Consider the following 17,740-nt stretch of genomic DNA (forward strand, 5'->3'; position numbering starts at 1 on the left):
ATCCCCAAAGGAGTAAAAAGACCCAACAAAACAAAGAATAGCCCAGAAAGCAAAAATAGAAAGTTGTCAGGAAAAAGGTTAAATGTAGTTAGCAAGGAAGTTCTTTGAGGTCTTAGGAACTCTCCAAGACATTCCTAAAACTGTTTTTATGTGACCAAAGGGCCAAAGCCACAACTCACCTTGAGGCAAAGTGACCTCAACTGCTTTGGATTGGTTCGATTGCTTCTTAGCCCCCAAGCTGGTGCTTGTGGGTTTACTCAAGTCTCTGATTCTAATATCCTGGTCACAACAACAGAAATAAAAAATTTATAAACAAATGTTGGAGATGCATGTGCAAAAATTATTTACTGGTAAATCTTGGATCCATGCTTGTTAATAGACATTTTATTTTTTGTGGCAATCACCATTTTGACATTGGCACCAATAGCTCCTTCCATTCACCTTGAAAATTTAGGATGGAGTTGTTCTCATTTTTCTCTAATCAATACCATGCTCCCAGGCAGTTCTCTGCATCTTTAGGAGTGGGGAGTCATGAGTTGGCAGGGTGGAAATAAATCTTCTCTAGTTGTTAGTATCAAATTGCAGCCCAAGTTCTTTAACTGTATGTGTGCCTGTTCTCAAACAGGTCAGCAATGTGTGACTCCAGTTGGCTTTAGACTAGTGCTTAGCATGGTGTTAGTAAGTGCTGGGATACACCAAAAGGTTGGGGGGGGGCAGGTGTGTGTTCCCATGTCTTCTGTAGAGAATTAAGACTCAGGCTGTCTCCGAATCAAGTAATGACATTTAATGAGGTTCATACCCTAGGCTCCACCAGAGCAAAATGAGGGTTTATATAGAGAAGGGAGAGTAAGGGGGGAAAAAATTGGGCAGAGCCGGAAAATTGGATAATCTTAGAGGAGGTAAGGTATACATGGGGAGAGTCCCTGTGATTGGATTTATTTCAGATCAGATATACAGAGAAATGGTCCTTTTGTTCTAGTGAGGCCCTTGAGAGGGGGAAAATCAGGATATGGCAGCTGGCTATGCATGGAACAGGTAAAAGATCCTTTGTTCTAGCATGGGGAAACAGGGAAAGAAAAGAGACAGAAAGAGAGAGAGTGAAAGAGGGAGGGGGAGAGGGAGGGGGAAAGAAGAGAGAGAGAGAGAGAGAGAGAGAGAGAGAGAGAAAGAGAGAGAAGAGAGAGAGAGAGAGAGAGAGAGAGAGAGAAAGAGAGAGAGAGAGAGAGAGAAGAGAGAGAGAGAAAGAGAGAGAGAGAAAGAGACAGACAGAGACAGACAAAGAGAGAGAGAGACAGAGAGAAAGAAAGACAGAGAGAAAAAAAGGGACAGACAGAGAAAGATGAGAGATAGAGAAAGAGAGAGAGAGAAAGAGAGAGAGAAAGAGAGAGAAAGAGAGAGAGAGACACATATCGAGAGACAGACAGAGATTTTATAGGTGCTGCAGCAGCAGGTAAGCTTCCATAAAAGATACTTAATAAATGCTTCTTTATTATATAAATGAGTGACATGGGCTCAGATACCAGTGTTGCTTGATTGGAAAATGTTAGACTATCTAGTATTCCCAGTTACTGGAAAAATTCAGACCACTATAGTGCCTGGGCAGAACCTGAGCAGAGCCAAGGCAATGCAGGGACAGGGACACAGATAGGGATGGGAAGAAATGTGTATTCTTCAGCCAAGAGTCATTCAGAAGCTGCTTTCAAATAGGTCGTCTTAGTACATTGAACTGAGGGAAGTTTTTTCTCAGTTTTTTTAACTCTCTCAGGATGCTTCTCATAGGAATGTCCTATTTTTGTTCCCCTTTGGCAAATCAAATGTCCATATGCAAAAATGAGCAGTAGCTTATAGAGTTTGCATTTATTTATTCATTTGTCTACTGATGTATTTATCTAATCTATTCCTTGCTTCACTTATATTTGTATATTTATTAAATCATTTATCTATCTATCTACTTATTTACTCATTTATTTGTTTGCTTATTGGTGTACATGACTTATTTCTCAAGTATAATGTAAGATCCTTGAAAGCAAGGATCAATTCCTTTTTTGTCTTTGTACACCAAGGGCCAGGAATAGGGATCTGCACATTGTTTTTTGGTCAGACTTATGATTTCAGTCATGAAGGGAATATGATAATGGAGACTCCCTCAATTAAAGATCTGTAACCTATAGTCTTAAAAAAACTGGGACTTTTTACTTTTTTGTATGTTATAGTCTCCTTTAGCAATTTGGTAAAGCCCATGGACTCCTTTTGAGAATAATGTTTTTAAATAATTGAATTAAACAGCTAGGGGTTAAGGAAAATAAAGATGCATCTTTACCCCATCCATATTCATAGATTTTCTGAGGACAGAGTTCAGAATTCTTGTCTTTGGGAGTTGCCTGGGAGCACTGAGAAATTAAGGGATTTGGATATATGTTAGTCAATACATATTAGAGGAAGGATTTGAATCCAGGGATTTTGGTTATCCATTACTTCACAGTGCCTCTCATCTTGCACATGGGAAGAATCCTATCAGCAATGTGTTAGTAAATGCCCCCCTCCTACAGAGGGGGGGAAAATATACTCTAGACACGCTTTTAGTTTAATTTGTATTATTAACATTTTCTCCAGTACTTTCTTAAATCTAGGCAATCAGCAAAACAAATTAATGCCCAATTTGTAGTGAAGTGGACTTTGAAATGAATGTATTCTCTTCTCATGTTGGTAAGAAGCCCATCTGGCTATTATCAGGCATAACCAAGTCCCATCCTGTTTATATAGAGTGATGTAAGGATGGAACTTTTTATCAGCCTCCATTGTTTATCTTTCCAACCTCTGAACATCTTTAAACAACCTTTGAGATCTTGATTAGCATATCTTTAGACAGGTCTGGAACCTGGTCAGTCAGGTGGATTCCAATTGGCTCTTCCTTGATCCCTTCCTCTGAGCTATCACACTTTTCCCTGGTACTTCCCCTCCTCCCCTGAGAAACCCCCAAGGTTATATTTCCTCTATAAAAAATATGCTTATGATGAAGATCTTTTCTAAGTCCTTTCCAGGACTCTGCCTACTATGAGGTGCTCACTCTCTTTCTCCCTCTTAGTATCTTCCTTTTAATGGCATCTTTCTCTTTATTATGATTAATTTTGATTAATTTTATAAACTTCTCTATGAATTTAAACTTCCAATCAATAGCGTACTCATACTTCATTTCTTTAATAGCTTCTTTCAGACCTCTTTCCTTGATAACTCTATTGCTCTCCCAAATCGGTTTCATATTTACAACTCCTGATAATGCTTTTACATCTTCATTTTGTTTGTAACCTTTTCTCCTAAATAAATGTACTCTTTGGCAAAGAGAAAGACCTTGTGAATTTGTCACAAGTGTATTTTAAACTAGGAATTGCCCCTCTGACCTCATAAGTAGTATTTGCCATTTCTTAACATTTAAATGCTCACACTGAAAATTTCACAACTGGCTTTCTGGAATAGTGTGAGTTGACAGGATGAGACCTGCAGATATTTGGGGATCAGACCATTGACCTACATCTGGGAATCTTTCTCTTCTCTCTCCACTTCTTCCTAGACAGTCAATATCCTGGGACCTTCTTAGTTGGTGTTCATGCTACCACCTTGTGGCCATCTTTAGTATGGTATCATTTCCAAACATCTCTGTCCCTGAGGCAGGTGAAGAGAAATACAACCTTGGTGACAGACCTTTCCTAAAGCCCTGCTCCTTTTTATTGCTTGTAGGCTGAAGAAACCTTTTCTCCGGAACCCGAGGCACCAAATGTACTCCCTCCTAGACTGAGTTTTGTACATAGCCCGCAGCCTTGCTCAGGAGTTTTTTTGGGACATGATCTCACTAAAGGCAGGTGGCAATTCTGGGCTTCTTAGCTTCAAGGTTCAGTTCTTGGCTGTTCTGGAGCCTTTTTGCACCTGCTTCTCTGGGCATTTGCTTGGCCCTTATCACTATTGGTAAACTGTACACTTTCTTGAAATCAGGGAAGTGTATGGAGGTTACATACACTTATATAACCAGTGATAAGTAAGCTCTGTAATCCCATGCAGCAGTCCAGGAAATGAACTGTATTTAAGCCAGGAGAATGAATTACCTTCTCTTTCCCCCTTGGCACCTTTACTGAGGGGGTAGTTAACTTAGATAAGAGTTGCAAATATGCATTAGTGACTGTCCTTGGGACTATATAAAGGGCAAATATGGATAGTGTTTGAAAGATGGAGTTGAACAAGAAGAAGGTTTTGAAGCCAGGAAAAACTGGGTTCATATTGTGGCTCTGACACATTCTGGGTGTGTGAATCTAGTCAAGTCATTTAACTTCCCAGTGTCTTCTTCAGGATGATAAATTGCAGAAAAAAATGCTGATATGTATTGATAAGGGGAATTTCCTGATCAGAGAGTTCCCAATACCAATAAAAGCCTAGATTGACAATGTTTGAAAGGCAGGGTTGAAAAGTGCATGAAGAGCTCTGTGGGATTGTGTTTGAATAACTGAATATTACATGCATGAAAGAGAGAAAACAGTCAGCTGGGTATAGCTCTGGGTTAGAAAAGAATCATAAGAGAAAGATGATTTTATTCCTCTAAAATCAATAACTGTTTCTGAAGGTCAATAGAACTTTAGTAGATGTCTTTGGTTATATCATCGACAAATGTCTCCCTAAACTTACAAAACACTATTTTGGAACTGTTCAATTCACAAAGTTGCAATGGAGTCACAGTCAGTTCCATATCCTGGGTCGACCATATTCCAGGAAAAAGAGACATGCTGAAACATGTTAGCTAATCCCAAACATCTGGAAGATACACTGGAATCCCAAAGCCAACTGAATTACCAACAGCTTCCAAGAGAAAATCAAAAGGATTTTTAGAAAATTGGCCCCCAGTAAGTTTCAAAGTGTGAATAAAAATGCTTGATAAAAATTCTCAGGAGTGAGACTCAGGAGACCCCAACTACAGATTTCCAGGGCAAACTTTGATCCTACTTCTCCACATTTAATGAAAGGGCAAGTATATTCTCAATATAAAGCCCTCATTAAAAATGGTTAAAAAAAAAAAAGATCAAAAGCAAGATTAAAACACTTAGCCACTTGTATGGTACAATGGACAGAGTCAGGCCTATCAAACTCAGGAAGTTAATACCCCAGACAGGCAGGATGTTATTAGCTCAGATCTTGCACAATCAGCTCAACGGAGGGAAACCAGGCTAACTGGATATGTGGTGGTCACTCCTGGGTATAAGTTCTGGAGCCACCCATCCCTTCAAGACATTATTGATTTCTGAAGTGGATAGATCACTAATCAAAGAAAATGAAGGCCATCCTGCTAAGTTTTCTTCTAGGATTGATTTGTGTGTCTTTGGTACAGACAGATGTCCTAGTACAGCCAGACTTTGATGCCAAACAGGTAATGGTTGTGCTTTTTTGTTTCTTTTGCTGGGGATGGTGGTGTAGGAGGGGTATTCAGTTCCAATGGAGAGTCCAATCTTTTTGGAAGATTAAATGCTCAGCAAAACATTTCCTACTTGTAGTTTTCCCTAAGCTCAGATATTTTTCTGACCACTTCCTTTCAAAGGATCTACTGAAACTCCCAGTGATTTATCATTCTCTGTTCCAGTCAGACAAGCAAAACAATAGTAAAGGACACAAATTCAGTTAGTCACCTTGGTCATCATCGTCAGTATCATTGTCATAATGAGGTATAATTAGTAATTTTTGCACCTGAGTGAGTAGTGATAGAACAGGGTATATGGCCTATCAAATTCAAATTTGGTCCAATGAGTGGTTCTCTAATGGCCCACTAATGGTTGCATTTTTATGATCCATCCATCCATTTACCTATCCATTCAATGTTTCCTGTAGACTGTTCACTGTCTATTCACCTACTCTGTGGCACTGAACTTTTAAAGTCCTTCTTGACAGGGGAGGCTGAGAGTCATTAGCAGTTTAACAATTAGTTTCTAAGCAAGTCTCAGCCATGTTCAGTATTCATGAGATCATTTATTTACTAGTTAGCTAATTGTTAATTAATGTTAATTAATTGTTGTGATTGTTAAAAAATCTTTCCTATAGGTAAAGCTGTAACTAGAATGGGATGAATAAAACTTTATGCCAGGTTGCTGACATGGAGGGTTCTTCCTCCCTGTGGTAACCAATGTCTTAAAGTCTCACCTTACAGTCACATGTGCCCTTGGGTCAGCTCCCTCATAGTGCCTCTCTCAGAGCCCATTTTTATTGTCAGCCTCTGCAAGAATGGGAGTTAGACTGCCCTGTTCTGGAGACTCATGGTTAGACTATCCCATGGGCTCATTGCCACTGACTGCCTCTTTTCCAACAGCATTACTTTCCATTTTCCCTTGTGCTTTCAATCATTATTAGGACAGGGATGCCCAAACTAAGCCTTATACAGGAAGCAAGGGAGCCCAAGGCTATTTTGCATTCATTCAACCTCTCCTTTCCTTCTGAAACATAGGAGACAGATACACTGGAATTCTTGACTTACTGTGACTTGAGTTCTGACTTATTGTGTGATTTATTCAAGCAAATCATTCAATTTCTCTGATCTTTTTATCCATCTGGGTATCCTGAATAGAATGAACAAGCAGAATGTCTTGTGATTGTTTTGCCCACAAACTGTTCTCCCCAGTTTTCAGGCTTGTGGTATGTCGTTTCCATGGTGTCAGATTGCAAGGTCTTCCTCGGCAAGAAGGAAAGTATATTAATGTCAACAAGATTAATAAATGCCACGGAGGGAGGCAACCTCACCGTTCATATGGCTTTCCCTGGGTGAGCATGATTTATTTCCTCATTTGGGGATCTTTATCCCTCTCCCTTCACACTTTCCTTTGCCCTGGGCTAGATAAATGAATGGATAGATAAAACTTATATTAAGCAATTATCATATGCTAGGCACTGTGTTAAAAGCTGGGATACAAATAAAAGGAAGTGAGATAATCTTTGAGAATCTTTGTTCTTATCGGGAAAGACAACACATAGAGGGGAAGCAGAAAGGAGGCCTTGGGAGCAAGGTTGATGTCCAGAAAGTGTTGTGGAGACTTAGAACTGAGAGCAAGCTAAGAGCAAAGCTGATTAGCCTACTTAAGCTCAAAGTGGTTCCAGAAGTGAAACCAATTTTCCAGTGGGGAAGCAGGGTAAGTGGTTTAACAAGAATCGTGAGACTATGACTATAAGCTCATGGAGGAACAGGAAGGGGTTGGGGAATCAGTAGAGCTCAGTATGACCCAGCTTAGAAGGAGGCTGATCTTCAGAGACGTGGAACATGAAACCAGGGAATCAAACCTGGCTGAGATCAGTACTTTGGCTTAGTAGAGAATAAGGGGTGGGTGGGGACATTCAGGATTCCCTTCCTTCTGGTACAGACAGGGGCACACTGTAATCCTCTGCAGAGATGTAGGGGGTGATTTGCATAGGAAGATTCTTTGGTGGTTGAGGTGACTGGACCTAGCATAGAGACAGAATGCTAGGTACAGTGGTAATAAGATGATGGGAAAGCTGTACACAGTTGTCCTGCTTGGTGGATGATCCATCTATCTGTTCTCAGGGGACTCTGAAGAAAACTCCCCTTCTAAGAGCTGGTAAGGATTTTTCTAGTGTGTAATTTCTATCTCTATTGATCCCCTAGGGCTGATGGCTGTAAGACAATGGATGCTGACTATATAAAGATAGGCTCTGAAGGTCACTTCAAAGTGCCTGGTAGGTCAGATTGCATCTGAAGAGTATCAGCTGTTTCCTTCCCCACTTTCCTCTACTTGATTAAAAGATGAATGTTCTTTTTCCATTGCAACAAAACAGGCAAACACCAATGATACCTGCACCTTATCTCTGATCTGGATCCTAATCCCCTTCTTCTGCCCACCATCCAGATATTTTTCCTTTATTCTGTTTCATAGAAGGTCCTGCAGGGGGAACAGAGAAACAGAGGTCCCAAAAGCTAACCTCCCCAGAACTAACACCACCAATTTCTAGTTATCCTTTCCTTGGCTTTTTCTATAATCAATTATTTGTCAAGGATTGCAAATTATATCTCTGCAATATTTTTTCTTTTCCATTCCTACTGTCAATTCCCTCCCTTTGGTTCTTATTGACTCTAGTTTGGATTTTTGCAGTAATTTCTTTTTTTTAAATTAAAGCTTTTTATTTACAAAACACATGCATGGGTCAACATTGACCCTTGCAAAACTTTCTGTTCCAAATTTTTCCCCCCTTTCCCTTCCACTCTCTCCTAGATGGGTAGTCCAATGCATGTTAAATATGTTAAGATATATGTCAAATCCAATATATGTATACATATTGATACAATTATCTTGCTGCACAAGAAAAATGGATCTAGAAAGAAAAAAATACCTGAGAAGGAAAACAAAATGTAAGCAAACATCAACAGAAAGCATGAAAAAAGCTTTGTTGTGGTCCACACTCAATTTCCATAGATCTCTCTCTCTCTGACTATATATGGCTTTCTTCATCACTAAATAACTGGAACTGGTTTGAATCATCTCATTGTTGAAGAGAGCCATGTCCATCAGAATTAATCATTGTATAATCTTGTTGTTGCCATATATAATGATCTCCTGGTTCTGCTCATTTCACTTAGCATTAGTTCATGTACAGCTCTCCAGGACTTTCTAAAATTATCCTGATGTTCATTTCTTATAGAACAATAATATTCCATAACATTCATATACCACAACTTATTCAGCCATTTTCCAGTTGATGGGCATCCATTCAGTTTTCAGTTTCTAGCCACTACAAAAAGGGCTGCCACAAATATTTTTGTACATGTGGGTTGCAATAATTTCCTAACTGTTATTTTCACTTCTAATCGTTTCCTTACTCATCTCTATTCTTTCCTTACCTCAAACTGTGCTTCATTTTCTTGCTAATTTAATGTTCATAATGCATAGGATTATAGATATAGAGATGAAAGGGGCCGATAAATCATCTAGTCCAAAATCCTTATTTTGCAGATAAGGAAACTGAGGATTAAAAAAATTAAGTGACTTATCCAAGGCAATATAGAGAGCAAGTGACATGGTTAAACAGAATATTATTGGGACTATCTTATTTGGCTGCTGAAAAATCTTTAATGAATCTTAATTTCTATTGATAAAAAATTGAATTCCTTTAGTCTGACATTCTAGACTCTCTACAATATGAGTCTAGCCTAGTTTTTAAAACAATTTAATTCAACAAGCATTTATTAAGCACTTACTATATACAAGGCATCGAACTTGGGTTACAAAGATAAATATGATTTAGTCTTTGCCTTTAAGTATATTACAAACTGAGCAAGTGAAGTGGGAAATTAGAATAACATATTTGCATATAATTATGCTACAAAGAAGACTAACAAGTGTAGGGAAGAGGTTCTTCCTAATACTGTGTTAAGAAGAAATTTGAGGAGAGAGAGGTCACTTTGTTCTGGTGGGTAAGGAGATCAGAAAAGACTTCATGGAGTATCAAGCACATGTATTAGGTCTTGAAGGAAAGGAAGAATTTCTTTTTTTTTATTTAAATTTTATTTTATTTAATAATAACTTTGTATTGACAGAATCCATGCCAGGGTAATTTTTTACAACATTATCCCTTGCACTCGCTTATGTTTCGTTTTTTCCCCTTCCTCCCTCCACCCCCCCAAGATGGCAAGCAGTCCTATATATGTTAAGTATGTTGCAGTATATCCTAGATATAATACATATTTGCAGAACCGAACAGTTCTCCTGTTGCACAGGGAGAATTGGATTCAGAAGGTAAAAATAACTCGGGAAGAAAATCAAAAATGCAAATAGTTCACATTCATTTCCCAGTGTTCCTTCTCTGGGTGTAGCTGTCTCTGTCCATCATTTATCCATTGAAACTCAGTTAGGTCTCTTTGTCATAGAAATCCACTTCCATCAGAATACATCCTCATACAATATCGTTGTCGAAGTGTATAATGATCTGGTTCTGCTCAACTCACTTAGCATCAGTCCATGTAGGTCTCTCCAAGCCTCTCTGTATTCATCCTGCTGGTCATTCCGGAAAGGAAGAATTTCAACAGGTTGGGAAGGGGCAGGGAGGAAAGTGAGTCTATTGAAGGCATAGTCCATAGTTGATAGATTTAGAGTTGGAAGGGACTTCAAGGGTCATCCAATGTAAACTACCTCATTTTGTAGATGAGGAAGCTGAGTTCTCCCAAAGATTAAGTAATTTGTCCAAAGTCTGTGGTGGTAGAGCAATGGATGAGAAAATGAAAAAAAACATAGAGATGGGAGGACAGGGTAAAAATAGGGAAAGGAGAGTATTCTTCTTTGGCTAGGACATGGAATACAATAAAGGAAAACATGAACCTTGAAAGGTGAATTGGATTCTGGGGGATGGGGAGGACTGAATATCAGGATTAGTAATTTATGTTTTATTTTAAAGGCAAAAAACCAACAGTTTTTTGAGCAGAAAAGTAATAATAGAATTATAATGTTTCATTAAGGAGATTATATGGGTAATAGTGTGAAGGATAAGTTAGAAAGGGGCTAGAAAAATGGAAAAATAGGAGAATGGAAGTAGGAAGACTCTTTAGGTGGCTATAATAATTGTCTGGTCAATGAGAGAAAAAGTCTGAACTAATGATTGGATAATTGGAAGAAATGGATGTAAGAGAAAAAGTGGAAGTAGGATTCCTAGGATTTGACAAATAATTGGCTATAGAGAGAAAGGAAGAAGGAGGAATCAAAGGGGACAAGTTAGAAACCTATATCAAATCCTGACTCATGCACATTAACTGTATGGTTTTAGGTAAGCAACTCAAACCTCCTTGGGCCTCAGTTTCCTCATCTACAAAATGAAAGAGGATACCTCTCAGGTATCCTCCAATTTTACAATCCTTGAGAACAAGAGTTGACTTGTGGACAAGTTTAAGAGGACTTGGAGTCAAGAAGATCTGAATTCCCATCTGGCCTCAGACATTTGCTAGCTTGGTGCAAGTCATTTAATTTTTGTTGCCTTCAGTTTTCCCATCTGCAAAATGGGGATATTAATAACACCTACCACTCAAGAGTTGTGGAGATCAAATGAAATAATGATTGTAAAGCTCTTAGCACAGTGCCTGGTACAGAATTGGTTGGTTAATTGTTATTCTTTGTTCTTAAAGAGGACCAAAATGACATCACTATGTTAGAATTGAGTTTCAGTGTGTCTAACTGTGATTGATTAGAACAATATAAGCTCAAATGCTCTGCCATAGGTTGGATACAAATAGTCCCTATGAAATTTGGGTAGCTTCTCTAACTTCACACAGCTCTCATTTCTCCTGAGCTAATTCAATTCTGCTTAATGTTTAACTATTATTATTAGCTATTATAATTCCCCATCTCTGTAAAGAAACAGGAAAAGTAATTTCTTATACGTATTTTTTGGGCCCAAACTTGAATCATTATAATTTTTCAGCATTCCTTTTTGCAATTGTTCTTCCCATTTACAATGTTGTCATTTTATAGATATATGTATGTATGTTGTTTTCTTGACCCTGCTTACTTTGTTTTGTATCATTTCATTTAAGTCTTTTTATATTTCTTTGTGTTTATCAGGTTTATTTTTTTTTGGAGTATGGTAATATTCTATTATTTGTTTCTAGTTTTTTGCTATTTGCTATCATTATAAAGACATTTCCAATAGTCCTGGATGTAGGCAAGCTGTGCCTTAATTTTAGGTTTCTAAACTGGTCCTGCATCTCACCAGATCTTCCTTTCTAGCTAATGGCTTCCTGGATGTGCGTGTGGCTGAGACTGATTACAATTCCTACTGCATTCTGTACATCTACAAGGAGCTGGATGGGGTATTCAGCACCATGGTTCAGCTATTCAGTATGTGAGCATCAAGTCTTGGGACATAGGGGGAAGAAACAGGGAAATTGTACTCTTTTGGGGAAAATGGGGTAGGGAGAATCTTCCATGATTGTCTTTCCCCACCCTGGAAAGATGTTGAGGTTAGGAGCTTCCAGAAATTTGATCTCAATTTGGAAAGAGGGAGGAGAAGGTAACCCACTCCTGAAGGAATCCTTGCTTGGACTTTCAAAGTCCTGGATCCAACTTCTATCATGAAATTTTTCTGCCTCTTTTTCCTATTCTAGTAATGCTGGTCCCTTTGTGTGCTATAGGGAAAAAAGTGTTGGGTATAAAGTCAAAAGACTTTTGTTCAAATACAACTTCTGCTACTTTTTTTGTGTGTGATTTGGGGCAAGCCATATTATTTCTCTGGTCCTCAGTTTCTCATATGTAAAATGAAAGCATTAGTCTAGGAGGTCCTTGCTGGCTCTAAATCTACATACATCTAAGTTTATGATTCTCTAATCCTTTTATGTTCATCCTTTCTCTGCCCACAGGTAGGACCCAGAGTGTGAGTGGCAAGGCTCTGAGAGCATTTCAGGATTTCTATCCTATTGTGGGACTTGAAGATGACATGATGTCTCTGCTCTCTAAGTCAGGTAACTATGGAAGATGTTTCCATCACCATTTCCTTTGTTGAAGATGATAAAGAAAGTTGCCCATCCCTTAGCACATATATAAGTTGGAGATGGGTAGGCTCCTATTCAATGAAACAATTAAGGCATGTAGATGGCATTACTACGCTGGGAATATCTCAGCAAGGGGCTGTACAATAAAGAGATTTTCCAAACTGCCTCACTAGGTTCCATAGCTTTTTTTCTTTTTTTAGCAGAGGTTCTCAAACTTTTTGGCGTTAGAATTCTTACAATTGTAGAAATTATTGAGGGCCCCAAAGGGTTTTAATTTATTGGAGTTATATCTATTGATATTTACTATATAAAAAATTAAATCAGATAAAATTTAAAAATATTTATGAATTTATTTAAAACAATAATAACTTTATTATGTTAACATAAACTACATATTTCTATGGAAACTAACTATATTTTCAAAAATAAAAAATTTAGTGAGAAGAGATGTATTTTAAAAACATATTTTTGCAAATCTCTTTAATGGTTGGCTTAACTGATGACAGTTGGATTCTCACATCTGCTTCTGTGTTCACTCTCTTCCATTATATGGTTTAAATCTATGAAGAAAATCTGACCTCACAGAGATAGTTGGGAAAAGGAAAAGTATTTTAATAGGCAAATGATGTCTTAGTATTATTATGAAATTAATTTTGGCCTTTCACATCTTCCTGAAGAGTCTCAGAGACCAACAGAAAGGAACTTGAATTTGTGGACCACACTTTGAGAACTGTCAACTTTGGAGATATACTTATTGAGGTTATTTTGTTCAATCGATTTGTCAAATAATAAACTATTTATTAAGTACCTGTTATGGGTCACTTTTGTATGACAAAGGCAGGTAGCTCTTAGCTCTATTGGAAGACAGAAAGGTTATTTATTTTGGATAGCTGCCCTTCGAGAGCTTTAACATTACATGTCCCTTCCTGTCATTCCTTATGGTACAACATTTCTTTCCCTCACCTCTTGGAAGTTTTCTTTAGGGGCATAAACTCTGAGTGCTGACATTGGTCCCACTTTCTCTGGGGAGCAACCATTGACCTGGGAATCCAGATAATCAGGTGCTGGCTTGGAGAATATCTCTAGACGAGCTTTTTCTTGTACTATATTCATTGGTTTAGAGCCAAAGGAAGCTTGAATTTGGTCCGGAGGTGCCTGGGAGGTTTTATCTGCTTTGTGGTGCATTAGAAGAAGCACTTAGTTTGTTTGTTTTTTAATATCCTTGTCTTATAGCAGGGGGCATGGTTGTGTGTGGCAAATAAACGAATACCTAGTTTGGAGGTTGATTTTCAAGTCTATCTTATAACTATTTTGTACTTGCTTTTATTTCTACAGATGCTTGTTCCCAGGAAAACATTGAGGTGAGTTTATTCATCCTGATTTCAGAACACAGCCTGAAACTTCATTTTTCAAAAAAATGGAGAATTGGGGCCACTGATGACTCAGTGGATAGATCACCAGCCCTGAAGTCAGGAGGACCTGAGTTCAAATCTGGTCTCAGACACTTAATACTTCCTGGCTATGTGATCCTGGGCAGGTCACTTAACCCCAATTGCCTCAGTAAAAAAAAAAAAAAAAAAGAAAGAAAGAAAGAAAAAGAAAAAAAAGTGGAGAATCAAGTGTATAAGGATCTCTAACAGCCCAGTGTTCCCTGTTAAGGATCCTGACTGACCTCACCTGATAATCTTATGGTCACTAACACAGGAGGGCTAAGTTTGATATGCCTTGGCATCAAATGACAAAGTAGTTCCTCTCTGAAGAATATTTCATTTGGGACAGAAAATAATAGCTTCTTCCTCCTCCTCTTTCTTCTCCTCTCTCTCTCCCTCTCCTCCACCTCCCTCTTTTCCTCTGCCTCCCTTTCCTCCTCCTCCTCTACCTCCTTCATCATTTCCTCCTTCTCTCTTCCTCCTCCTGGATTTCTTTCTCCTTTTTCTTTTCTTCTTCTTCTTCCTGCTTCTTTAAGGAGTATTTATATCTTGTATTTTTTAGGGCATTTAGGTGAAACAGTAGACAGAGTGCTGAATTCAGAGTTAGAAAGCTCCTCTTCTGAGTTCAAATCTGGCCTCAGCTATTTACTAGCTGTGTGACCTTGGGCAAGTCATCAGTATGGTTTGAGTTAGTTTTTTCATATGTAAAATAAGCTAGAGAAGAAAATGTCAAACCACTCAAGTATCTTTGCTATGAAAACTCCAAATGGGATCATGAACAGTCAGACATAACTGAACAATAACAATCTTGTTTTTTAATATTACCTTTAATTCTGAAGTTTTTATTTCCCCCCACTTAATAGCATTTTATTTTCCTCAATTACATGTAAAGATAGTTTTCAACATTCACTTTTATAAAATTTTGAGTTCCAAATTTTTACCCCTTCTGATTCTGAATACTTCCCTTTCTTTCCCTCCTTTTAATTTAGGTGAGCCATTGAGAAGGGTAGTTTCTAATGAGGAATTTTTTAGTTTTGTTTCTGTTAACAAAGTGTGGGCAAGTGACCCTGGGCAAGTTATTGTTGTAAGTAAACCACTCAGTATTTTAAACAATTTTCCCACTCTCTAAACTCTTTCCCACATCTTACAAAGAAGATGCTGACCTAAAGGGTAGAGGGAATTTCCTCAATTGGGAGTTCCCTACAAACTGGAGTTTCCAGTGAAATTGGAGAATTTTAGCCCTATCTCTAACAATCATAGATTTTGATCTGGAAGGGATCCAGTTCAACGCTTTTATTTATAGGTGAATAAACTGATGCCCAGAGGACATAAGGGTCTTACCTAAGCTTATATAGGTAATGAGAAGTGAGTTTCAAACCCAGGCTCTCATCCTAGCAGTCTTTCCACTATGATACACAACCTCCTCACTAAGGGAAGACAATGACATACAGATATTTTGACAAAAAACTGGACTTTATTCTTTAGCAAGAGGAATTACTTGGAGAAAATTCATATCCACATGTCTGTTCAGTCTTCCATTCCCAGCTGTTTTTCATTGCTTAAGAAGAATTTCTTGCCTTGCCTTTTAAGTCCTGAGTCAAGATTTTCATTTCTATATTTGTGCTCCACTTTCTAGCAGGAATCAAATTTAGTAAATGCTGGCTAAATCTCTTAGTTTGTCAGAAGCTTTGGATAAATCATAGAATTCTATCAACTCCAATATGGCACATTAGTACATACTCTTCCGTATACCTGACCAGGGATGTTAAAAACAGAGGGAGATCCTAAAGGGTAAATGGAATGGGGAAGAGGTAGCTTTATATATTCCATAACACTCTTTAACCTTTCTACACTACAGGGAAAAGCCTAGAGAAGACTTCTTCGGTCACCAACAGAGAAAATGGAATCAGTAAGGAATCAGAGATATTTGAGCATTCCCGGGAGACTCCATCAGGAGAGTCCTTCTTGTTCCTCCTCTATGACCCTGCTTTGGGACTTTTCCTGGAATTTTTTCTTCTGTATTGAATAAATAGACTTTTAAAGATTTCCAACTAGGCTCCAGACAGATCCTTAAACACATCTTTATCAAGTTCATTTTGACCCAGAGAATAATAAAGGGAAATTAAAATTTTTGACCTTTAGAAAAATAGAAGGACCAAGCTGGAAGAGATCTTAGAGATCTCAGCTCAATTTTCTATCCTAACAGGATTCCTCCTTATGTCTCTGATAAGAGTGGTTAACCCAGACTTTGCTTAGATTATTTTGATGATGGTGGTCTCATCTTACCTCCAGTGCCTGGTCCATTCTATTTCTGGACAACTCTGTTAGGAAGTTCTTTTTCAACTTGAGAAGGAACAACCCAAGGGGAATCCAAAAGTCAGGATATATTTGGATGGAAATGTCGACCTCTCTTATCATTATGAAGTAAAAGATTGTAATAAGAAGACCAGCAGTTAGATAGCACATTGGATAGAACACAAACCCTGAAGTCAGGAGGACCTGAGTTCAAACCCAGCCTCAGTTACTTTCTAGCTGTGTGACCCTGGGCAAGTCACTTAATCCCAACTGCCTCAGCAGGGGTGTGGGGTGGAGGGAGGGAGGGAAGAAACAGCTCAAACTGATGGGATCTTCTAGTCAAGTGTTTGTGGGGAAGTATCTTCTCTGGGAGCAATAGGGGAGCTTGCACACACTACCTGACTACCCTATCACATTGCTCCTTTTTATGTTTTCTAGTGGAACAGCTAAATATCGGAGGTTTTTACATCAACGCAGTCCAATGATAACCCTCTATCACTCCTACACTCAAGGGGCTGTTTGGGTAGCATAAGAGTACAGGGTGGGGGGGAGGAGGAGAGGAAAGAAGGAAAAAGAAGAAGAAGGGAGGGAGGGAGAGGGAGAGAGTGAAAGAGAATGATTCTTTCAGACACAGTTTCTCTAACTCTTTTCCTCACTCCTCTCCATTACCTTTACTTTTTTCCTCATGCAGACTAGGATTCAGGCAACAAATCCTTTTAAGCTGTAGATTGTTGGGGAGAGGAGGCAGGTGTTTCCTGGGAGTTCAAAAGGTTTGACACAAGTGGAGGGTCTAACCTCATCCCAGATCCTCTGCAGTTTAAATGCCATTTGTCTGCAGCCCGGAAATACATCTTAGAGAATTAGTAGAAACTGAAAGTGAGGCTGAATCCCAGACGCAGGTTTGTTGGACTCTCAAAGCCCCTTTGGCCTCTGGGTCAGAAGGTGGGTCGGCCCTGTTTGGGTTGCAGATCTGGCATGGTGACAGTCTTGTCATGCTTCTCCACCCAGCAGTGCACCAACCTCCTACTCTGAGCATCACTGGTCCATTAATGCTGGGCATGTTGAACACCATAAACCTCATATCTTTGAAATTCATAAACTTTAAATGACTCTGGAATTTAATGAGGAGTCCAGATTGTCTTTGTGCATCTTATCTAACCCACAAAGATCTCATTGTGCTGAAACCTGGACCATAAACCTGACACAATCAATCAATCCTGAGTAGGAGTTGGACAGACTTCTAGGATCTTTGTGTCCTGAGAGAAGTCTAGGCTGGACTACTTAGGGTGGAGAGAAATATGGAAAACATTACCTGGACAGGGACCTAGGGTTATGTACTTCTTAAAAATGTTGGTCTTGAGCAAAATTGTGATTTAGGCCAAAATCAGACTGCAGAGGCTTCTAACCCGATTTTTCATTCTCCAGTTTTAGGCAGTTTCCCTAAAGTAAGTGTCTCCTAAGGATCTTCCTAGGCCTTTTTTCCTTAGTAGCCTCAGTCTCTATCATCCAG

General features: G+C 38.7%; 1 protein-coding gene across 1 annotated transcript; it reads left to right on the forward strand.

Moving 5' to 3' along the window:
• Positions 1 to 5,311: 5,311 nt before the first annotated feature.
• On the forward strand, positions 5,312 to 15,986 carry LOC127546583 (lipocalin-15-like). Its single transcript, XM_051973612.1, has 7 exons — positions 5,312 to 5,407; positions 6,593 to 6,786; positions 7,643 to 7,713; positions 11,745 to 11,855; positions 12,374 to 12,475; positions 13,841 to 13,866; positions 15,794 to 15,986. The coding sequence occupies exons 1-7, from the start codon at positions 5,312 to 5,314 to the stop codon at positions 15,803 to 15,805; spliced, it is 612 nt and encodes a 203-aa protein (XP_051829572.1). The 3' UTR covers positions 15,806 to 15,986.
• Positions 15,987 to 17,740: the final 1,754 nt, after the last annotated feature.

Source organism: Antechinus flavipes, chromosome 2 (genome assembly GCF_016432865.1).
Source record: "Antechinus flavipes isolate AdamAnt ecotype Samford, QLD, Australia chromosome 2, AdamAnt_v2, whole genome shotgun sequence".
Taxonomy (NCBI): Eukaryota; Metazoa; Chordata; class Mammalia; order Dasyuromorphia; family Dasyuridae; genus Antechinus; species Antechinus flavipes.

Excerpts from the sequence above, each read along its gene's own strand:
- LOC127546583 (XM_051973612.1), top strand. The coding sequence starts at position 5,312 with ATGAAGGCCATCCTGCTAAGTTTTCTTCTAGGATTGATTTGTGTGTCT. Across the intron at positions 5,408-6,592 it reads CAGACTTTGATGCCAAACAG|AATGAACAAGCAGAATGTCT; the intron begins GTAATGGTTGTG and ends TATCCTGAATAG. Across the intron at positions 7,714-11,744 it reads AGGTCACTTCAAAGTGCCTG|CTAATGGCTTCCTGGATGTG; the intron begins GTAGGTCAGATT and ends CTTCCTTTCTAG.